The sequence below is a fragment of the Myripristis murdjan genome, chromosome 11, assembly GCF_902150065.1.
Source record: "Myripristis murdjan chromosome 11, fMyrMur1.1, whole genome shotgun sequence".
NCBI classification, from domain to species: domain Eukaryota; kingdom Metazoa; phylum Chordata; class Actinopteri; order Holocentriformes; family Holocentridae; genus Myripristis; species Myripristis murdjan.
This window is the reverse complement of record NC_043990.1, coordinates 23,303,802-23,328,393: the sequence shown is the minus strand read 5'-3', so window position 1 is coordinate 23,328,393 and position 24,592 is coordinate 23,303,802. Positions and strand designations below refer to the sequence as shown.

Genomic DNA, 24,592 nt, shown 5'->3' with positions numbered 1-24,592 from the left:
GGTGTTGCAGTCGGTGGTGCAAAGGTAGGTGGGGGCTCTTTGAGATAAAAGTGATAAATTGTTCCCCTGCAATTTCATCATTTCCGTATGCTGCAAATCCAACGTTGTGTACATACACAATTACAGATTATTTCGTCTTATTTGTCATTTATTTTCTGAAAATTTAGGAGCTTAAGGGCAAGAGCATTAATCTTCACCAAGCTGAGTCAAGTTTTTTATTGTATAGTACATTTTATACACAAGAAAAAACTTAATGAGCTTTATATAAAATCAATACACATGTACAAAAGTAGCACACACCCATGACCAACACATTCGTTACATTGAGAAAATATACTTCTGAATAGAGAGAGAGAGAGAGAGAGAGAGAGAGAGAGAGAGAGAGAGAGAGAGAGAGAGAGAGAGAGAGAGAAAGAGAGAGATCAGTGTTAAAAGTAACCCAGTGGGTTTCTGACCTCCAGTGGGTAGTATGATAATACACTAAATATTTCCATTGTGTCACAGCACTCCTAACTTATTACTCATTTACATCAGAATATATCTATTTATACATGTTCATTCATAGATGTATATTTTCCATAAATGATAATACAGATTAAGGTTGATCTGTGGTGTATTACGTTATGGCAGACAGAGAAAGAAAAACTCTCACTTTGGCCCTGTTTCCAGAGTCTGTTCTCAAAGCACTGATGAGCAAACATGTCACTTATCAGTAGACGATCTTTGGCTGTGCTGACTGACGCACCAACTGCAATTGCAACTTTTTGCCGCTTGGGGTCATCAGCGCTTTAAATAGCGCTGTGACGCGCAGCAAAATCCCTACAGAAAATAACTGTAATATTCCTCTAACATTACTTTAGGGACTTATTGTATGTCTCACTCAGTAGTGAGTTTTTGACACCGTGTTCCAGCAGTGGACTACTATTATAACAGCCCTACTCCTGTAATATTCAGGACTTTTAGTTGGTCTAGTGACCATATTGTACTTTACTGTAATTTTTATTATCTCCTATGGCATTTCTACTTCTCTAATATTCCTACGAGGACTTTCCATTTGTATAATGCTCCTATGAAATTAAATATAGGATTACTACAGTTCTTTCTCATATGGGAAGCCACAGCTAAGCCGGGGACATGAGCCGCAGGGAGGGGGAGGAGGGAGGGATGAGGCAGAGGGGAAAATAGACAGGGGGGTGGATTTGCTGGGACGCAGACAGACAGCAGACCGGCTGTCCCAAGCTGCGCTGATCCGTCACTCTCCGGCACCAGGCTGGAGTCCGCCTGCCTCCCCTTTATCAGCGGCCACCTGCCTCTCCGAGAATAACACAGCAGCATCAGAAAGCACAGGGCAATTAAAAGCCGCGCAAAGGAAGGAAATCAGCGAGGCGAAAAACTGACCGGTTTCTGGTGCCATCTCACCGCCACACAGCCCCCTGTCCTGCTGGAGGAGAGGCTGCGGTGGAGAGCGTCTGTGCGCACTTGGTAACCTGCTGGGTTTGTTGTCGTTACCAGGAGAGGAGCGCTCAGCGACGGGACTCACTGCTGGTGTGATTCTTAAACCGGGCTGCCCCCTCGGCGGAGACACTTGCATGGATGCACCATGGCCACATTTGTCTGCAGGATTCAGTTTTTAGATGATACCGATCCATTCAACAGCACAAATTTCCCGGAGCCGACCAGACCACCATGTTACACCTTCAGGGAGGATATTCCTCTTATCAACCAGATTGCCGGCGTCCACCGGCTTCTCAAAGCTCCGCACAAGGTATGAGAAAGACCTCGAGTACGCCTTGAATCACTCTTAGGAGGACAATATATGTTTGAATATTGTTGTAAATATATTTAAAAAAGGAGATGAAGAATTGTTTAGGGGTTTTGTTGTGTCTGATTCAGTGCACAAACATAGAAATACTTTTATATTTAATAGAGGAACCAGTTTACTTGGCTAGGTAAGACTTCTCACTGTGAGCCAACAGCAAATAAACTCCATACCCACCGGTCAGGAGCTATTTTGGGAGCAGATGCAAGCTCAACTGATTGGTTCTCCAGCCCCTTTGAGAGCAACAGGGTTGCAAATGTTTGCTTCAAAGCCTGGAGAATAGCAGCCTCACATCACGGGCCAAAGCAGAGCTTGGCTTGTTTGAGATTAAATGTCCCTATTTTATCCCATGCTGGCAAGAAGTGTGCTGAAGTGTCCTTGAGCAAAACACTGAATCCCCACCAGCTGTTCTGACTGTAGCTATCCTCTGACCTTTGACCTCCCTGTGGAGGAGCAAGACCAGAGAGAATTTCCCTGTGGTGAGCAGTGAAGTGTGTCACTGTTATCATCAAGATTATTTAAGAAAATATCCTCTGTTTGATATGTGCACTCTGCTTTCAGTGTCAGGGTGACAGGTGGGTGCACGGGCATTAGTGAGGCCAGATATATCCCAAGATGCCTAATTTATTCACAAGGGACAGTGAGGAGGGTGTCTGCAAGATTATGATGTGTGTGTCCTCTCTCTGTATAGACACTGTATACATACATATATGTACAATAGACACTGTACACACAAACACACACACACACACACACACACACACACACACTCATATATGTATATGTATGTGTGTGTGTGTGTGTGTGTGTGTGTGTACACTCAGTTGCCACTTTATTAGGTACACCAGTACAGTCTAATACAATCCAGTCCAACAGTTCTGCCATAAAGTTGACTTTTCTGCTGCCTATAATGCTCAGCTTTTCTTTTTGTCACAGTAACAGAGGTGTTCATTCAGTTCTATGTTTGGCATTGAGTTCATAGTTCTAATAAACATAGAATTGAATTTACACATTCTCCACAATGTCAACAAAGACTGAACAGTATAAACTTTGTTAAAAGGTAGAATTTCTGGCAGCTGCTGCATTTAACTGCAGTAGATTGTACAGGTGGACATAATAAAGTGGCCACTGAGTGTATGTGTATGTGTGAGTGTGTGTGTAGGTAGGTAGGTAGATAGATACATAGATAGCTAGATATGCTTATAAATACCACTAGTTACTGTGGAATGAAGTGTCACAGCAATACACGGATCCCCAGATCTCACACTGTCAAGGTTTACTCACACACACACACACACACACACACAAAAGTCATAGAGATGCAAGTGCAACATATGTTTGTTATGCACAAGTTATTTCCTTTTTTATATTTTTTATTATTATTATGTCTGGAGGATTTGGCAATACTGCTCACCTGTTTGCATTCATGCCAAGCCAACTGAACTGAACTGAAAGAATTGAAAACAGAGGGGATGAGAGAGAGAGAGAGAGAGAGAGAGAGAGAGAGAGAGAGAGATCGAGAGCGGAGGTTGAGTGCTGGCACGTCGCTCTGACAGCCAACCAGTGTGTTCAACAGCAGAGCGGTTTTCCAGACCAGTAGCTCTTTTGCTGTCCCATCTTTAAAAGCCACAAAACAAATGAAAAATGGCCCGCAGAACAGAAAATCTCATGATTACAACCTATATGAGATGGAGTAGTCCATGCTTGTGTTTGTAATTTTGTTCTCATCAGGCGGCACACTGAAAGCAACGGCAACTTGAATATCGCACTTAGATGCAGATTATAGGGATGGAACTGAACTGTTGCAAATTTGCCTGTCACAGCGTCATGACATTGAAGCCTGATGTTGAAAAGGCATGGAGGATTGTCTGGAGTGGCTCTGTCAAGCCGGAGGTGGAAACTGTGTCAAAGCTGGTCAGTGGTTGACATTTGCCTGAGCAAAGGCTTTTCGACCGATACCTCCCTCTTTCTTTCTTGATGAAGCCGGCCTCTCCTCTTCTTTCTTCCTCCTCTTTCTTTTTGTCTTGCTCTTTCGTCTCTCTGCTCCTCTTGTCTCAGAAAAGCCCGAGCCTACTGTATTATTATGTTGCGATGACAGAGCTCTCTGATTGGCTGGCTGGGCTAAATGTAAAGTATAGGTCACTTGTCCCAGAATTCCTGTGGTCAGGGCCTGGATCCCTCCGACACTTTGTTCTCCTCACTTTGGGTGCCGCGGTTTTCCTGACCTCTTCCTCCATCTCCTCTTCTACCTCTGACCATGCACCAGTTCATACACTCACACACACACATACACACACACACACACATACACACACACACAGGCTCACTGGCCATGGCTAAATCAGTGTCTCTGGTTTGTGAGAATAGGATCTGCACATCTATTTTTAACATATAAAACCTACAGTAACAAGTTACAACAAAGATCATATGAAAGTGATATGTGTTGGTTTCTAGGGTTACAGGATATTTAGTTACATTTATCATCACAGTACCACGAGTCTCCCTTACTTTTGGTTGTGCTGTCTTGGTGATACAGCATAAAAATTAATATCTACTGCACTGCTGCACTTATGTTAAGTTGTTCATGCCCAGTGGAGAAATGTAAATGTAAAAGGTCAGTAAGTTAAATTATCTTAAGAAAGTAGCACTGACTTACAGTAAGTTAGGCAAAAGCACACACTGAATATTCGACTCATCAGAAATTTCACCATCAAACTGCTGCATCTTTGCGAGACAAGTTCCCATTCCCCTCAAAAACAACAAAGCCCAGACATCACAGCACAATTTTAATTTCATTACCAAATTGTTTCCATTAAAGCAGCGCTGAGTGCTTTAATAGCTGCGCAGAACACACCCTCCCCTCACTTCAAAGAACCTGATCCACTGCTCCTCTGATTCCGAAAAAAAAGAAAGAGAAGTTCTTAAAAAGTCATCCTCTCAGTTACGTAAGGCCGTCGTTAACAGTCGACCCGCCGTGATCGCCAGCCGGCTCGGTGTTGTTTTAACGTGGAAGTAATTACTCCCTTACCCCCCTTTTTTTTCTCCCCTGACTCTTCTGGGAGAATTTGATTAAATGAGTGTAAAGTATACTAGCCACGAAGTGTTTCCCTCGCCCGGCCTGGAGCCTCTGACGTGAAGAGCTTGTGGTTCTTTTCTGGAGCCACCTCTCTCCGCCGTCGTCCAGCATGATGTGTTTTGTTATGTTATTACTCCTATTACTTCAACGAAGTGTTTTAGGAAAGAGACACCCTTTGGAGGGCGCCCTGTTAAGATATTAGGTTACAGAAGTGGTCGAGGGCTCATTTCTCGCTGTCCAAGCAGTATTTGTGTGATTGAGTAATGCGTGGATGAGGCAGAGCAGCAAAAGTAAGGGGAAAATGGAGGTGTTTGTGTGGAGAGAGAGGGGTTCGTTTACTTAGGACACGTGTAAAGCAGTATGGGGTAAGAAGACAGCCTCGCTCAGCTGCTTAAATGAGCACAACACAATGAGGAGGGAGCAGACTAGGTAAAATCTGGATAAAAATGCTGAATAATGCTGGCAGATTGAGCCCAAATTGTTTTTTTTTTTTTGTCTTTTCCTTCCTTAAGAACCAGGCCACTGGGGCAGGGTGTGATTAACCCCCCATGCTTCTCCACCCTACCCCTCCCTGTGAGCTCGAGATCAAATCTCAATCTGAGACTTTCCAAATCTCACTCGGTGCTTTAAGTATGGAGAACAACAATGCCAAAGCTTAGTGGCAACATGGACGTCGGTCCAGCCCAGCTTTCTCCTTCCTATCTCCTTGGCCTTGGCTGTGCAACCTCTTGTACTCGGAGCCCCTGCGGACACACCCACCCTTCAGCTCCTGTGTGCACGCTGTCTCACAGCAGAGTAAATATAGCAAGGTTATATTTAGGCCGTGAGTCCATCCGTCAGTCTGTCTCTCTGTTTCCAAGAGAGAGGCAGAGGGAAAGACAGAGCGCGGCAGCAGGTCTTGTGATCTGAGGTCTCTGCTGGTCAGAGAGTGTCGTCATCCAGCGGGACTGTGCTACCAGGGGGCCGCTTGGCAGCGAATCAGAGGCCGGGTCAGGTCAAACCAAAACCGACGGCGACGAGGTGTTAAATGGTAATGCAGCGCGTGATTCTGATCTCATTCACCTATATTCACGCGCCGGCAGCTGCAACAGTCGGCTCCAAAGATCGTAGTGGATTTCAAGAACGCAATCGCGTATGTTATTCTTTTACGAGTCAACCTTTGGATGGCTTCTCGCACCTGCCATCAACTTGTGACCGAGCTCATAAACATCAGTGCCAGTGGTGCTCTGATATACGACCGTGCACCTGGTCTGGGACCCAGCGGGGTTTCTCGTTACATGTCCATTTTGACACGCAGGCTCCTGCAGCGTTACCTTAGATCGTGCACTCGCAGGTGGAATGAGCGACAAGATTTTTCTGCTCTTGAGCACGACGGGTGGTGCTTTTGTACAAGCCGTTGTGTTTGGACAGCAGCGGTCCTTCACATGCATAAACGTACAGGAGATATAAAATATTGGAAGGAACGCAAATGCTCCTTCCACATGTGCATTCAGACGAATGTACACGGGTGCATCCCCCCTGCACATGCATGCATGCACACGCAAAAGCACAGACACGCAAATGCACACACAATGCCGTACGTAATCGCAAACGCAGCATCAACATGTCAAATTTTTCACAGCTGGCATTTGAAGGCACTTCTTAAAGCTTCACCTCCCCCTGTGCCCAGCCCCACCCCCCTCTCTCTCTCTTTCTCTCCGTCCTGCCCTCTGGTTTGCGTTTCATGTTCTGCAGGCTTTATTGCTACATCTCTACTAGTTAATTCCCTTAACAGCTTTGTAATGCTGAAAACAGAGCCGTGCCACAGATGGCTCTCTCTGTTTTCATGGACCACTGTACACACTCTTGTTCGTACCCTCCCGTTAACTGGCTTTATTTTATAGGCTCAAACGGTTTTAAAAAAAAGGGTGTGAAACAGACACAGAAAAAAGTGAAGGAGCATAAAAAAAAAAAAAAAAATAGTGGGCTCAGAGGCCAATGTCATTCCTGTGGGTGGGTTATGTACATCACACCCTGGCCTGCATGGAACTTTGTGTGTGTACAGTATTTCACATGCCACCCTGCACCTCCGAGTGCTCAGTGATGTTTTCTTTTTCCTTTTTTAGGTAAAAAGGCAGATTTAGAGCGGTCGGACGATTTTCCCCAAGTCTAGTCCTCTCAGTCCAGTTCAGTTCAGTTTTTGCTCATTTCTGTTCCGTTCCTTTCTGTTCAGTTTGGTTCAGTTCAGTTCGAGTCAGTTCAGTTTAGTTTGGTTTGGTTCATTTCATTGCAGTTCAGTCCTGTGCAGTTCATGTACATGTGCTGCTTTCAGTTTAGCTCAGTTCTCTTCAACCCTGCCAGTCCCATCAGTGGGTTCCTGATTACAAATGAAGGTTGCCCAGCTGAGCTTTGTCCAAACCCATGGAACTTTATTATAATAAAAAAAAAAAAAATCTTCAGTTCAGTTCTGTGTAGTTCATTTCATTTCAGTGTTATTTAGTTCAGTTCAGTTCAGCTAATTTCATTTCATCTCATACAGTTTCACAGTTCAGCTCAGTTTACCTTCGTTTAATTCCATTTAATTTATTCTCATTCGAGCATGCTTAAGCCAAAGTTCCTTAACAGTAAATTAACATGTTTCCTCCTCTCCATAGCTTGATGACTGTGCGTTGCAGCTGTCCCATAATGGCACCTATCTGGATCTGGAGTCTTCTCTGGCGGAGCAGAGGGACGAGCTGGAGGGCTTTCAGCAGGACGACACGGGGTGAGACTGACTCACATTTATATCTTCTGCAGTAACAAAACACGCACTCACAATCTCACTCATAACTGTCAAAACAACGCTAATCATTTGAGACAAAGCGAGGAGTCCTTTTGCCCTTTGCCTCCCTCAAACACACACACACACACACACACACTCACATTTTCTGAGTTTCTTCATTCCTCTAAAATGGGAAGAATCACAAGCTGCTGGATATGGATTTCTTGGAAGGACAAGTTCACGGAAAGTATGAAGCGCTCTGGAAAGCGGGACAGATGCGCCCTCCCTTCCACAGCAGCACAGAAAAGAAAAGCTCTGGGCTCTCATTTTCTCTCTCTCTTTTCTCGCTGTGTTTTTCTTTGTCATCTTCTCTGCGACAAAATATCATGTTGCAGAAGCCCGTCATCCTCAACAGTGCTGTGAAGCTATTGAGGCTTCGCAGTTGGCTCCGAAATCTTCTAGCAGCCTACAGTATGCTGGTGCCATCTTGGAGGTCCACTGGTGAAATGGAAATTCACTTCTATTGGCTAAACGTGTAGCAACTGCATTGCAAAAGGAGATATTTGGTGCAGATGTAAGTCGCAACATTGACGGGAACATCTCTGTCGTCCTAGGGGGCGTTGGTAAAAAACAGATGAAATATAAACAAAAATAAATCAATACATCTTAACAGTAACTATGGCCCCTCAGTGTAAGGGCACATTATGTCACCCTATATAAACAGGCATTGTCACAGATCACTGAGAAAGAGACTCTGATGGCAGCTGTTAACCGGCTGGAAGTGCATGTGTGTGTGACTGAGTGTGTGTTTGCGGAGATTTTTGGCATGGTGGAGTCTTCGGGGGTTGGGGGCAGCATGACAGGTGATGGCGGACACATAAACCCCGGTGTGAGTGCACTGTACTGTATGTGTGTTTGTGTACGCTTGTCTCCATGTGTACTTTTGTTTGTATTTGTGTGCGAATGTGTGTGTCATTGTTAAGCGCCTCTTAACCCATGTGACAGATCATGGACAGGTGAATAAAGGCGTGTGTGTGTGTGTGTGTGTTTTCGAAGCACTGGAGATCTTGGTGAACTGGTTGGATTGGATAGGCTTGTCTGTCATCCCAAACTGAGGCTGTAACCAAGGTCAGTTGTGAAAGTAGGAAATGAGCTGCACGTTGAGTTGGTTTTGATTCTTTCCATGAAAAAAAAGAAAAAAAAGACAAGCACAAAGGTTAAGGATGGATACTCCTGACTGTCCGTGTCCTCCCTCTGTTGGAGGAGTGCTGTTTATATAGTGTCAAAAATGAATAAACTAATCACACTCACACTTGTAAAAGAGAGTGTGTGACAGCTGCTTTAGCTTCTTAAAGGCACAGCTCATATTAAGAACCAAGCAAGTGGGTGTGAATTTTGAAATAGCTACTATAACATTATGTTGTGGCTATTTCTTTTGTAGGCAAAGCACTAATGAGACAAAAAGTCCCATGTTTTTGTTGTATGTATGGACAGTAGATATAAATAGAGGGCCATTTGAAATTGCAAAGCAGAAGACAACATGTACCATCTAAATTAATCAATACCAATGTTAAGGTTAACATTTATGTCTCTTCCCAATAAAGCTATAACAGCTTTATTTTGTTGATATTTTTTGAGAAAACAAATGCCTGACCATTAAAAAAATATCACAAATATTCAAATGTTAACTGCTAAATGCTAACAAGGGCCAAGCAGTGATGTAGTGGAAGGTATATACAGATATACAGAGTATACCCAATTCTTTTTCTAGCAATTTACAATATACCCACCTATCAACCAGAAAGCTTATTAAACATATAGAAGAGGCCAAGTGATGTCAGCGTCCAAGAAAATAAGGAAGACAACTTAAACTTGAAGGCCATACAGCTATTGCATTGATTTTCAAAAAGTTTCATAATACCCAAGGGTTAGAAAATATTCCCAATCAGTGTCATCCTTCAATAAGCAATCATGAAGTTAGTGCTCAATACAGGCGGCTGCTCTACCTGCTTGGCATTGCTGCCTGAGGCACCTCATCCAGTGCCCCTGTGGCCGTCTGCAGGGTCCCCAGCTGCAGACCACCAGTCACTGATGCTCCGCCCTCTTAACCCCGTGCATCTCCTGTTGGGAGGATATTTCCCTGCCACTCCCTGCAACCAACCTGAGGGGATGTTGACCCCCAACTCCCGTCTTTCCTCCTCAGCCAAAGCCAAGGACTGCTCTTTTCCAGCTCTTCTGCCAGCTCCTTGATGGCCCTTCGGGGTCTTGTCCTGGTTACTCCAGGACTGCAGTGGAGTCTGAAGGTGAAGCCATGACATCCTTCCTCTATGGGTGGATGGATGGTGTCCAGACGGCCTCCCTGCACTTGGCTGCCAGGCCAGAGTACTTCAGCCTCTTCCGTTCATGTGCTGTTTCCATTCCCACCTCTCGCGGGATGATGAGTTCAGTGATTAGGACCCTCTCGGCAGAGCTGGACCACATCATTATGTCTGGACGGAGAGATGTTGCAGTGATGGCGGGGAACTCCAGCTATTGAGCAAGGTCCACTCTTATGCTCCATGGCATACCTGGGTGGAGGAGTATGCCCGCTGCTCTCATGCTGGTCTTGACGTTCCCACCGGCTCTGACATAGTGGAGGGGTCTGTCATTACCCATGAATGAGTTGCTTTTTGCTTCCGCCCTGCAGTTTTCCAAAATTTCAGCCACCTTCTCCAGAACGTGGGTGTGGCACTACGTGTACCAGACTAGTGCCACCTTGCAGCCAGACAGTAAGTGCTGAATTGCATTGCTGATCTTGCAAAAGGGGGTGCTGTTGTCGCTGCCAAACCATTGGTGGAGATTTTAGGGGCACGGTGTCATAGGTTGCTCGGATTAGACAGCTGAGTTTGACTTGTAGGATCTTCCATATGTTCACCCAACCACGCCATTCAGGCTCCTTGACGTCCCCGAGCGACTGCCTTCAGGTACCGCCGCTGTTCTGCTCTTGTCACTTCTTCCGCCACCACGGCTTTCCTTATCTTTCCTGTTGCTTTGGAAACAATGTTGTTTCTTCCCAACCTAGGAAATAAACATTACTAAAAGGAAGGTTTTCACCTGAAAAGCTCACTTCAGTGTATTTGAAGTGCAGAAAGGTGCACCTGCAGCTCAGCTAATGTTAGCCATTGTTTTGTCTTTTTGACTTCACAACCGTGCAACACATTTGCTGGCTTGTTAGCATTTAGTGATCTTAAATCTCACTCTGATTCACAAATTTTCATTTTCCATTGTACTGAATTGGATAACTGCTCTTTCTCGGCGACCTGGTTTGACTGTCAGCGACATGCGCTTGCTTATCACTCAAATGGCAGGAAAAAATGAATGTGGGAGAAAAACAGTTTCATCCGCATCTCAACAACACGTGTTAACATTGTGCTCTATTTCCTAGCAGTGCTGATAACGCAGCAAAACACAGTAATAGGAAGCCAGCTGCTCTCTTGTTTGGGTGTCTGAGCGAGTCTTATCCCCGAATGCATGCTATGCAAGGCGAGTGTATTCCATCATTGTGTGTTATCAGGGCAGCGCTTTCTCTGCTTGGATGGGATGTTATCAGCATGTCAGCGATGGAAGTCACTGATTAGCCGCTTTAGGGTCACTTGATAACAGCTAAGGTTACAAGAGTGAGGGCCTTCAGACTGAGCATCCAGTAGCATGCCAACACTTTGCCGTAAATGCATTGCTCACAGCGATGCACAGAATTAGATAGAAGGAAGTACAAAGTCATTAAGTCTAATTATTTGTGTGTTCCTTCTGCAAATTAAACAGAGGTTCGGTGACTTCATTTTTGTGGTCAAAAAACCATCATGCATTTGTTTAATGTTTGCGTGGGTTCACTTTGTTTTCTTATTGGAAATATGTGCTGCATGTATGTGTGTGTGTGCGTGCGTGTGTGCACGTTTGTAGAATGGTATGTGAAGGTGTTTGTGTGCATATGTGTGTGTGTTGTGTCTGCTCCTGTGGTTCTGCTGTCTTCCAGGCTCAGATGTGTATCAGTATGAGGGTACAGGCCCAGTGCAGGCCGTCATTTGACTGACTACTCAGTGTTTTCCTCTTCCCAACATGCCTGCAGGGCCACTGTCCTGAAAAAAAAAAAACAACAAAATTCTTAACATCTTCATCCCCAAGAGATACTACACTTGTTTCCAGCTCTGGAATGCCATGACACTGAAATGAAACCATCTCAGCCGAACTACCTGACACTTTTTGCAGTGATAGACTTTCAGGACACGTAAACAAAACATGATAACGTGGCAACAATCACATCTTGTTTGCCAAAAAACTGTTTACTGCTTATTTCATCACACATTTAATCAACACAAACTCTCTCCCTCCCACCTCTCCCCAGGTCCAGAGGAAAGAAGCACAGTGTTATTTTACGGACCCAGCTGACCGTCCGTGTACATGCCTGCATTGGTGAGTGCAGTATGACATGTTTATGTATGTGTTTAACATGCATTTCTCCCTGGACCCACATACACACATCAGGAAGCCCGAGTACATGGTGTACTATACATTAGAATTGCTGTCCAGGGGCTTTACATGTGTACGATGCACGTGTGGGACTGAGACCTGGGACCTCCCACTCTGAGGCTTGGGACCTGAGAGGCATCAGCAGGCAACTGGTTTGACTGGTATGGAAGGTTTCTGCCCATTCAGCACAGCGGCACCTCTCATGTGGGACTGGGAATTCTTGTGATTAATTGCATTAAGCTTGCGCAGTGGGAGCTGTTACATGATTTGAGACAGAGGAAAGTGAAGGGAAGCTCTGTGTGTGTGTGTGTGTGTGTGTGTGTGGCTGGCTATGAAGCGAGTGGAGTGTGTAAGCACGGTGTCGGTGCACTGTGTGCTTGGGTTTTTCCCATCGGGGCTGGTGAAGCGTTCACAGTGTGATGCCCTCAACTCCTCAGTGTACAGTGAAGGGGCAGGGAGGAGGAGGGGGGAGGGGCGGAGTATCACAGAGAGTGGGAGGGAGACAGAAGAAAGAGAGGAAGTAGTGAAAAGTAGTGAAAGCGGAGGGAAGGATCCAGAAGGGAGAGAGGGAGTGGTAAGAGATGGAGCTCAACGTTTGACTTGCTTCAGTTGGTTGAGCAAGACAGAGCCAACATGTTGCTGTTACCACAATTTATGTTCCTTAATACCATCATTTATATTCTTTTGATTATCAATATAACCATGAAAACATTTTTTTCAGCAAATCTCTTAGTCAATATTGTTCATGTGAAACAACCGTTTCAACTGATTTTTGAAAATAAAATACTCAAGCGACCGGTGGAGCTGGTGTTAATGATATGCAAAGCAGCACCTCGCACCAAATCTGACCAAATATGTATGCATGTATGTAATTTAGTTTTTTTTTTTTTTTTTTTTTTTAAATGTAATAAAAATGAAATTCCCAGTTTGCTTTAGAGTTGCATTACAGTTCTCATTTTTGCCTTTTACCACTCACCACAGAGCACGCTGAAGTGTGAGCATGGAGCACAAGTGTCTGATGATCTGCCGGCCACACATGAATGATTTTGGTATCTATGTTGTCATCACTTTCTCATCACAGGGTAGTTGGTCAGAGGGACAGGCTTCCAAAAATGTATGCATATCTTCTAACTCCTTTTAATCGGTTTATGCCTACTGTATGTCACTTGTTTTTTTGTTTTTTTTTAATTTAAATAAATGCCCTTTCTCATGATCATCTCTGGGCACTTCAGCCTCTCTGCCACCATTTCTCGTTCCCTGTCTCACTCTCTCTCTCTCTCTCTTCTGGTTGAGCCCGTGGAGGTTTCTCACTATTCCTCCATGTCATGTCTGCATGGTCAACATTCTTCAGCGATAGTAGTGCTAATTCTGGATGCCAAAATCAGTGCCTGGGATTGGCTGGGAGCATCAGAGAGGGGTGAAGGGTCACTGGAGGCGGGGCTTAGCTTGTTAAATACTGAAAAAAAAAATGCATGCACACAAATGTGCATTGCTTTTGTTAAAAGAAGTGAAACACGTCTACCAATGAGGTGAGGTAACTCCACATTTTCCGTTCATTAACAGTTTAAAACAAACAAAAAATAAATCAGATGACTCAAATGGTGTCCAGAAAATGACATTTGATTCAAGAAATGCCTTCAAACAAGTCGATGTACTGGAAACTAGCAAGATCTCATCCCACTGGCAGATTAAGAAGCAAAATATTTTGAAGACTCAAAAATAGATTGTTATTTTTTTGGAATGTAGATAGAAGTTCCCCTTTTCCCGTATTAGGGAAGTAATCTATAAACATCAGCTGCATGTTTCCCAGCCTTTGTAAAAGAAGCAAGATAATAAAATACCAATAGATCTGGTTCCCTATCTTCTCTAAAGTGGGAGCTCAATAAAGTCCAGGGAGCATCTGAAATAGATGAGCCCTGCTCTTAAGTGGATGAGAGGCCTGAGTCTGCAGCCGTGCAGCCACCTGCTGCACACACACACACACACACACACACACATGCACACAGGGGCAAGCATGCATGCATGGATGAACACATCTCGTTCACTCCACATTTCTTGCGCCTGCCTCAAATGACTCTGAGTGATTGGAGTAGGTGGGAGTTTAAGCTAAATCCCCCTATCACGCTCATGCACTCATGCACAACACACACACACACACACACACACACAGGCTTGTAGGAAGGATACCCACAGTTTGTCTCTGTTAGAAGAAAACCAGTACCAAGCTATATTTGCATACCTCTTTCACCATAAATTAAAAAGCAACTTCTTATTAGAACCAGAACATCTTATTTGTAAAAAGGGCTGCATCATCACCATATGAGATGCTTTTCATTTTGAAGGGCAAGAGTGAAACTTTAATTTTGGCTTGAAGATCGAGTTTGCTCATTACATTGACCGCAATCCAGATTTCACTCAGCGTGGCACAGATGTTGGGCAGCGACCAAATACCGACCGGAATTCATGTGCTGGAGCGGCGGCTGTAATTCCACAGCATTAAACAGACATGTAATCAGACAGATCGAGCGAGTTAGCATGATCCATTCAGATCGACTGACCACTGCCTTCCCCCCTCCCTCACTATTGTTTCACTGCTCTACTCAGTTCAGTGCTCTTTAATCTGCCCGGGGCCTTGACCTTAAAATCGGCTGAGCAGCGGTCAGCATAAACTCTAAATGAGAAGTCTGGTACAATCAAGGATTTAGAGGCATCGGATTGCTTGTAAAATGATGTGTCTTTGGTCATTCGTTCATCTTTGGTCAACATATCCCCATTCTGGGCTTCCAGTTTTTTGGGAGTGAATTGATTGCGTATGGATTACTGATAATGACTCATTAAACATTTGATTTTTGTGATTAAAACGCCATAAAGGATCACTTCCTCAGATTTTTTTAATCTAGCGTTGGCCAGCCTAATCAGCCGTCAGCTGTGATTGTCATGGATCAAGGGCTGTTTGATATGAGGTCAAAGGTTAGGGAGATCCCCCGTCTATTCATTCACTGAACTCCTCTCAAGCTCATATGGGTGAAAAAATAACTGTATGAGAAACACAACTTTCACCAGCGTTACACAATCCCAAGCTGGCATCGCTACTAACGGAAAGATCAAATTATACGTGTGCTTGCCAGTTTGGGATTAAGGATGCTCTGTGATTCATGTGTGTCTGTGTGTGTGTGTGTGTGAGAGAGAGAGAGAGAGCTAATGAGTTTTTCTTTTCTTTTCTTTTCTTTTTTTTTTTTTTTATAAGGATATATTGGCATGGTCAGCAAAGCAGAGACTTTGTCTGCTGGTGTAAGCATTACCTTCCAGGCTGTGAGTTTGCACTGCAGAGACCTTGGTGGCACTTTAATGATCCAGTCCTTGTCAGCACTCAGCACCTGACGCCCTGGGAGATTGCAGTCAGTTTTGCAGGAATTTCTCATTTTTGCGGGTGAATTAAAGCAAACAGATGGAAAAAGTCCTGCCTGCACACAGACTGTACTCAGTTTTAGTCTTAATTTAGACAAGGTTTGGCTCAGGCCTATCATCTTTTGAGCTTTTTTTTTTTTCTCACCAATTTCTTTCCTCTGCTCCTTCTCCCTTTAGTCATATACAGCCATTTTTGCAGCCCGGTTGTCTCTATGTGTTTGCCCCCTTCCCTTCCCATTTCCGCCCCTTCTCTCTGTTGATCCTGTGGCCTGCAGTTGAGTCAGACTGGTTAATTTTAGCCCCCCTCTGTTGCAGCCGACTTGTTGCAGCCCTTAGCTGCCGGGGTGAGAGAGGTGGTGCGACTGTAGGTGTTATCTTTGGAAAGTGTTGACAGCACAGAAACTTGTGAGGAAGGTGGCACCAGCACTGAGACTCCATGAGCCGTTGCTGCGAGAGGGAGGATGCACCAGGGGGGGAACAAAGGCAGATGGGCAAGAGGAAGAAGAAGAAAGAGGACAAGGCACACTGAACAGGGTTAAAGGGAACTGACACCAAAGTTTGTCTTTCCTTACGTGACAGCTTAAATCGGCTCTATAGGGAAGACTTTCATGTTAAATTGCGGCCAAAAGCAGCAAACAGCTCAAACGGGCTCGATTCCAAAAGGGAATAATGCTTTTTAATGGATGCTGAATCCTTAAAAAAGGGTCAAAGGTCAGCCTATGGCTTTAGTGGAAAGCACCCTCATTTGTGGGCTCTTAACATTTTACTGGCATGGACATTTCGACAGCATCCTCAGTGTGCAATGTGCTGAAACATCCATGTCAATAAAATTTTAGACCCCAAAAATGAGAGTCCTGACCAGAGAAAGCAAGTCTCACTGATACAATTTTTTTTTCTTTACTTCTTTTGTCCCTTTGGTACAAAACATCGCAGGCTGGCCGGGTTGGTAAACATTAGCATGCTGTGTGCTGCTTTTACTGTTGCAGTTTTACATGATCCGAACAATGAAGTCCGGGACGTTTTCCCAGCCCAAGCCTTCATTTTCCCCAAGCCGCCTCAGTTCCCAAGATCTGCGGATGAGAAAGAACCTACTGTAATTAAACGCAGTGTAAGTCATCAAATATAAACGGAGGATGCTATGTGACAGGTAAAGCTCCCTGTAATGAGTGCTGCAGCAGGTGAAACAAAGAGCCGGAGCACGGAACAAAAGACCTCGCATGTGTTTGGAGCCGGTTCAAACCCTCGCCACTTAGCTCAGGAATTCAGCCCCCTCCTTTTTTTTATTTGGCTTCTATACGGTTGGATTTTTGCGCCCCAATTATCTGTCTCTAACGACCCCCCGCAGCATCGTAAGGGGTCGGGAGGTTGAGGTGAAGGTAGGCTGACTTGCTTTGATTCGTGCCGGTCGTGCTGTTGCATAACAAATTAGCAGGGTGTCGAAAACTGAGTCAAAGTTTGTGTTGCGTCTCTCTCTCTCTCTCTTTCTCTCTCTCTCTCTCTCTCTTTTTGCCTACTTATCCCTAATTTCCTCTCTCAGCAGAGGATTAACGGTTCCCACGTTACGCCTGTCCACACATTTTTTGCCTGCCCTCTCCCTTTATTTAACCCTATTTTCACTTCTTAACCTACTTTCATACGTCTCACCTTTACATCAGCGTGGATAAGTGTGGAAAAACAGCGGATTACAGGGCTGGTTGATTGCAGCTAGTGGATGAAGAAAATGCAGTCCTCGCTTTACCATCGAGGCTCCAGTGGTCCTGACAGTGGTCTGACCTTGGGAACTTGCAGAAAGAGATGACTGCAGCTGGCTGGAACAGCGATTTAGTGTGTTTATGTCCCTCCGCAGTAGGAGATAAGGTCTGGTAATGGCATGGTGTGACAGGGAGATAATGCTTGGTAATGGGGAAGGTGGGGGGTATAAGGACAGCTCTGAAGTGTGCAGCTGTAAAAGTCCACACACTGCCTTCTATCGAATATGCTGCACCGAGCAAGCATGCTCCACCTGACCTCCTTTCCACCTTCATCCTCTGTTATTTTACATTTCTCGTGCCCAGCTGGTTCCGCATCTCCCAATTCCTCCCCTCATTCCTTCTCTAACCTGTCCGCATATTTTTCTTTTCCCAGCGTGCCCTCTCTGCTTTGTAAATCTATATTTGCTGCGCAGGTCCACATATACGAGTGTGTGTTCTGTTAAACACCTGTGACATTAGCTCAAGCTGTAGAGGCCAGTGATCCTGCTGTGTGTGTGTGTGTGTGTGTGTGCAAGTATATCTTGCCATGAATTGTTTGCCTGCTCTTCACAAACACACGCAGACGGGTTTAGACCTGTCACTCACTCTGTTTTATTGATGCTCGGCCCTGATACCTTGTGGATGTGCCTGTATGCCCGTGCTTGCACGTGTTTGTTGATGGTTATGCCTCTGTGGCCTTATTTTGGTTCCACTAACTCATTACATGAAATCAGCCGTTATGCATTCAGTACACAAGGCACCCTCTTCTCTTTTCATCCCTCTTTCACCGAGAGAAAGGAAGCGGGGATGAGAAAATCCCTCAAATAGTTTCCCCTCTACCCTCACCGGCAGCTGAAGCCCCAAGGAGCAACTGACAGCATTGCACCCACATGAGTCATGCCTTAGTTACTGCTGAGGGAGATGGGGAGATGGGATGATGAGGCATAAGGGATGGAGGTGTGGAGCGCTGGAAGTGGTGGAATAGTTTTACAGCGGGAGCCATCGCACCGGGCCCGCATCATGCATCCATCCTCCTCTCCAGCTGCAGGAGCTGTCTTCAAATTGTCTGTCCTGCCATTCATCAGCTTAGTTAATTATTGCATGAATTTAAGTGGGACCTCTGCAATGGCGACATGTGTGGGTGTTTTTTTTTTTTTTTTTTTTTTTAACTTTGGGGAAGGGAAGATATGAATAGACAGGGACAGACAATCAAAACCATCTCTGCCAGGAAGCTATAAGCAGACGGCAACACAAACAATGCACATTGCACTACTTATACTACAGTTGTGCTTTCAGGCTGCATAATCCCATCAAAATATGCGGTAAGAATAGTATCTGGTTGTTTATGGCTTTTATGGTTTGGCTTTGTAACCCGATTGCACGGAGGAGCTGTGCGCTCCATTGTCACTCTATTTGCTGCGGTGTGGTGAGTGCTGTCTGCGCGCTACGGTGTTGTGCGCTCTGTGGATGTGGCAGGGTTTTCCCTGGGCTCCTGTTATGCTGACAAACATGAGCAACCCAACTGCTCTGCCCTGGCACAACATGCTGCTGTTTGGGGTTTGCTCTCCCGCGCTTCACTGCACTTACTGGAAGAAAGCAAGAAATATGACACTTCATGTGTGTGTACACGTCTGTGGGTTTGCCCCTGCTTGTTCATGTATATGTGTACATGTATGCACCCGAGTGTGCATGCACAAACCTCTGGATGGCCTGTTTTAATCATTTGAGAAGATTACATAATGCAATAAAACATTACAGTTACCAAACGCTAAACATCCAGAATGCACTGGAGAGTCTGCTGGGCTTGGCATCAGATTCAGCCATGGGGTTAAGGGATAATGGTTTTAGGGGATGTGTGGAGAGAGCTGGGGAGAGGAACGATTTCCAGGGAAATGGTAAATCATTTAGAGAGGGAAACACAAGGGAAAAACAAAGCGAGGAGGAAATGCACCTGCCAGACAGAGCAGCACTTGGCCAGGAGCTCCACAAGTTATGTCATCCTCCTCCTGTAGTACTGAGAGGAGAGGAGAGGAGAGGAGAGGAGGTGAAAGAAGAGGAGCAGAGAGGAGAGATGACAGGAGAATATGAGAGAAAATCGTGTGAACACTTCTGGAAGGTGTAATAGCCACCGATATTCTTTCTGTTTTTCTTAAAACAGGTGAGAGGGAGAGGATTTCCTCCTGGCACTGATGCAGTCAGGGCTGTTCCTTGCAGTCCAGGCTACTGCAGAAACAAAATGACATTCTGCTGCAGATCTGCTGAGTGCATTTAGACACACCAGGGGGAGGGGGGGGGGGGTTCAGTAGCAAAGAAGGTGTGAATACTTGAGAATTAGAGAGAGAACGACGGGACATTGAACTAAGGAGAATTAAAGAAAGAAATGAACAAAAGAAGCTGTATTTGCTTGAAAAAAGTTTTAAAACAGTTACAAATCACTGTTATTTTTTCACTGGAATGTGTGACAGTGACAGAATATTGTTGATCACTCAGAATCACTGTTTTTGTCCTAGTAAGTAATGTAATATGAAATAATGTGTCACAGTCCTATTGGTTCTTTAGTGTTGTTGTTTTTAATACTACTGCCCTTGTCTCTCTTTCTCTCTCTCTCTCTCTCTTGCTCTTACACACACACACACACACACACACACACACCGGGCTGCTGACGGGGGGGAACACCAGGTCAGTTATCCCGGGCCTTGGGTCAAGTTAGGTGCCCTCTAACTTTTAAATAATATGCTGGGGGAAGAGGGGTGGGGGGTGGAGATCATCTTGCCCTGGGCATGAGCAAAACACACTGCGGCCCTGCATACACACGCACACACACACGCACACACACCCCAGCAGCAACAGGTGGAAGCTTCACAGCGGAACTGACATGGTCTAACCTCTTTCCTTAAATATATCCACCTATGGTCTTACTAACCCCGTTACAGTCATTTGTCATGGGTCCTTTAGAGACAACACACACACACACACACACGCGCGCACGGTCGGACAGACAGAGAGACGAGGGAGGAGGATAATAACAGGCAAGTGTGGTATGAGTCAGAGCGAGATTTCACCCAGCTAATCCACTCAACAAGCAGCGAATATCCTCCAATATCCTCCCTGTTTACTCTCTTGGGCTGCTGTAGTTTCTGTGTCTACAGTGTCTTTCTCTCACTCTTTCTCTCTCTGTTTGTCTTCCTCTCCCTTTCTGTTTGTTTTTTCTCTCTCCTGTGCTCTCTCTTACTCTTTTTTTCCCCCTCTCCCTTTCTCTATTTATATGTCTCTGTGCCACTCTGTCTCTCCTCTGCATGTCCCTCATTTTCTTGGTCTTATTTCTGACATGCGCTGCCGCCGCACATGAGCTGCCGGGGCCCGTGAATTCACAGTGACATAAACAGGCGGATAAACAGTGAGACGAAGCATGAGAAGTGAGAGGGGGGGGGGTGAGAGAGAGAGAGAGAGAAAGAATGAATGAGAGAGACCGGCGGAGAGCGAGGGAGAACAGTGGTCGCTTGTTTCACACGTGCAGACTTGGATGCGGCTGTGAACACGCTGTATTCTCCGCAGACGGCTGTGCGTATGGCTGCGCGCTGCGAGGGAAAACAGCTCACACTTAAAGAATGAACTTTCATGCAAACAACGCAATTACAGAGCGACTGTGTGAAGCGACGCCAGCTACATGCCTCAGTTTGGCTAAAGTAACATGAAAGGAATTTGAAGGTGTAAACAAACCATTACCATGTTAATCCTGAAATACTGGTATAATTAACACGGACAAAAAAAAAACAAAAAAAATGACTGTCACTGATAGCCTCTGCACTGCATTTTACAGTGTCTGCCACCGGAGCAAGCAGCAATATCCTCTTTGCAAAAGCAAGCACAGGGCTTTACAAGAAAATGACTTTTAAAGGTGCCTTATGCAAAACTGATCATTTAGACTCAGCTGGCAAAATTATACAAGTACATAGTTTATCAGTGAGTCAGTGTGAGACATCAAATTGTTCATCAGAGTTTTTTGTCAGCTGAGTTTTAAAAGTCCTCATTTCAATCAACAGAATGAAACCTCTTTCCCACCTTCGAACCCAAAGTGTGATTCAACACCCACAGGATTCAAACCCTTTGATATAACTACAAAACTCTCATTTTCATTTGCTTTTAGTTGGTAATTTGATAATGATTGAGAGTGTGTAGCAACGTGTCACTGTCTCGTACAGTACAATGACTGTGCATGCGTGCGTGTGTGTGTGTGTGTGTGTGTGTGTGTGTGTGTATTTGTGTGCGTGAATGTAGAGTAATACTGTAGCTAAACCTGTCGGGCTTAGGCCTGTCATCGCTGGGCCTCTGAGAAAAGCTTGGTTTGTTTTTGTTTATGTTGTGGGTGACTATTTCTGTGTGTGTGCGTGTGTGCGTGTTTAAATGTGTGTCACTAAATTTCCTCCCTGAACATATGACATTTACTAGAAAGGTCATAGTCCTGAGTGTACATTATGAGTGTGTGTGTGTATGTGTGTGTTAGTGTATAAACTATGAAATATAGTTGTTTATATTTGTGTTCATGAGAGAGGATTAATAGGTGTCATGTGCAAACTTGCTTTCATTTACTGCAACTTTGTGTTTGCATTTATGCCTGTATTTGTACTTGTATTTGTGTGTGTGTGCATGCATGTGTGGATCTGTGTGGTTGTGTATGTGGTTGTGTGTGTGCCTTTGTTGAGCCCAGTGTAAGCTCTGTCTAGGTTTGTCTCCATTCTTTAAACCTCATGCAGCCCACAGTCAAACCCTGGAGGTCTCTCTCTTGCCCTCCCCCTCTCTCCCTCTCTCCCTCTCTCTCTCTCTCTCTCACACACACACACACACACACACAGTGTTCAGAGGTCCTCTATCGTCATCTGTACCATCAGCAGCCTGCAGTACTCATATTGTGTGCCAGGGCCAAGACCAACAGACAGAAAATAGACAGCCGCAAAATAGCCGTGTTGTCCTCAGCGCTGTGGCCTTCGCTCTCCTCTGTCTGCCAGCTTGTCCTTTTCACTCAGCTGACATGGGACTGAAATTGTGCATTATTGTCCACAATATAGCTGCTAGAGTATTTATTCACTAACTGCAGAGATATGGACATGATGTGCCATAGATTTGTGCATGCAAGACGCAAGCACAAATCCCAGCGCGGAACCATCTGCACATACATCGAAATACTGATGTAAAACAGAGAGATCTGAAGGAACTGAAGGCAAGCTTTCATAATGACCTTGAACATGACCTCGAACACCTCTGGTGCACACAAATGATCATCCACTCAGATTTGTTTTTCTTTTTTTTCTGTGCAAAAATGACACTTATTACGTGGCCACTTATGAAAGAAAGCAATAATTTGACACAGAGCATGATGTTCAGCTGAATTTGCTTACAGGAGCAACTCACCTGACTGCAACCACCCGAAATGGTGGTAATTTTAATGAAAGTCAAAGCATCCACATATAAACCTGCTTGCTGTATGTTGTAAAATGCCAGGAGGGATAAAGCAACAGGGAATATGAGATAATTCAGATAATAATTCATAAGTGTTATAACACCAATCAGCCTCCAGCAAGTGTCACTGATAGCTTGATTAATGAGAGTAAATGCACAGGACTTTATGAAGAGATACATGAATGTTTTTTCCAAGTTCGAAAGTTGTATTTATGGTTATGACAATATGGTGTGAATGCAATAATACATTCACTAACATGCACAACAAGTCATTTGAGGTCTATTTTTTGTCTTCTTTTTGTCCTCACTTTTGGTTCTTGATTCTTTTTTGTCCACACACCATGCACCGCATGACCTGAGCCGAGAGTGAACCCATGCAGTATCTGGGGGTCTTACAGTATGTTTGATACCCAACCCAGCCCTCTATCTTTAGCTTTATACCAGTGCAGAGAGGGAAAGACTCTCTGGGATTAATTCAAGCTCTGTAGCGTGCCGTGACAGCCCCCTCCTCCCCTCACCTCTTTATTTTAGATCCCCACTGAAAGCGAAGTGACTGATTGGCCCAGACAGCCGGGAGGGGGCTTTTTTCAGGGGTGCAACGAAATCCTCCAGATACACGAGTCAGCGGTTAGAACTGCGTTTAAATGCAGGACCACCAGCTGTATCACTCTGAAACGATTCACACCCCCCCTCACCCCGACCCACAGACAGTGGTACCATCCTTAAAAATATTACCCTTGGTTGACCTTAGTCTGTGTTTATGTGAAAACATCCTCTGACGTCAAAATGTGGCACAGTGAAATCACCCCCCCACCCTCCCGCTCCCAAGTCAAAATACATACAGCTGAGGAAGACACACTTCCTCAGCTGTATGTATTTTGACTTGTTGTGCGGTGAACCTCTAGTTTAACATGAATGTGTTTCGATTTACTCAAATACATCTTGTGCACGTGTGTATTTTCTTTGCCGGGTGCCAGGTGCTCTGGTTTGGAACACACACACACACACACACACACGCACACACACGCACTTACACACACACCTATTGACTTTGCAACTGCTCAGCGCTACAAGGGATAAATGAAAAACCTTGTTTAAAACAGGATGAAAAAAGAGAAAAAACAGCATTGCTACCATTATCATCATTATTATTAGTAGTAGTAGGAACAGTAGTTATCAAAGTAATAGTACAGAATAATAGTACAGTATTTAGCATGGCGACATATTGCCTCTTCTTGTTGGATCTCTGCTCCAGTTGACTAGCCTACTCATCTCTTTTGTGAAAACTCGCCTTTATTGATTGCGTCACTCTTAATTCAAGGGGATGGGTGTTGTTCGAGTGTGTGTAAAGTTTTGGCTTTTCTCACTGATCACTGAAAGGTCATACATTACTTAAGGAACATTTTCATGGCTTGTATGGTATCTTTTTGAACATGTAGACTCCCACCTTTACACTGCTGTTCCTCTCACTAGCTCACCTCCTGCTTGGCTGGCAGCCTGTACTGTTCGCTCCGGTCATGGATTAACCTTAGTAATGGTGCTAGATGCTTTTTTCTTTTTGTCGGCGTGCTAAGAGCAGCTCTGCAGAGTCAGGCTCCAGTTCTTTCAGTCAGGCACTGGTTTTGATCATGCGCTTGGTGCGGTGCACATGGCATTGTGATAAAACGCAGCGCAGTTCTGAGCATAATGGCTGTGGATTAGGCCTAGTGTTAGCCTGAGCTGGCCTGTGTGTGTTTTTCTGTGTGGAGATGGTCCAGTAATGTCCAGGGATTAGTCAAAGCTGAAGGGTCACAGCACTAATCTCATTAGGGCAGGAGGAGAAGGAGGGAGCTGACCACTTCTGAGCGACTTAGCAG

General features: G+C 44.8%; 1 protein-coding gene across 1 annotated transcript in view; it reads left to right on the top strand.

Annotated features, from left to right (window-relative positions):
* Positions 1 to 1,214: 1,214 nt before the first annotated feature.
* The window catches only part of fhod3a (formin homology 2 domain containing 3a), a 59,689-nt gene continuing 36,311 nt past the window's right edge, over positions 1,215 to 24,592 (top strand). Inside the window, exons 1-3 of the mRNA XM_030063903.1 lie at positions 1,215 to 1,765; positions 7,529 to 7,638; positions 12,017 to 12,084. Coding sequence (XP_029919763.1) covers positions 1,601 to 1,765; positions 7,529 to 7,638; positions 12,017 to 12,084 — 343 coding nt within the window. The 5' untranslated portion in view covers positions 1,215 to 1,600. The remainder of the gene's footprint in view (positions 1,766 to 7,528; positions 7,639 to 12,016; positions 12,085 to 24,592) is intronic.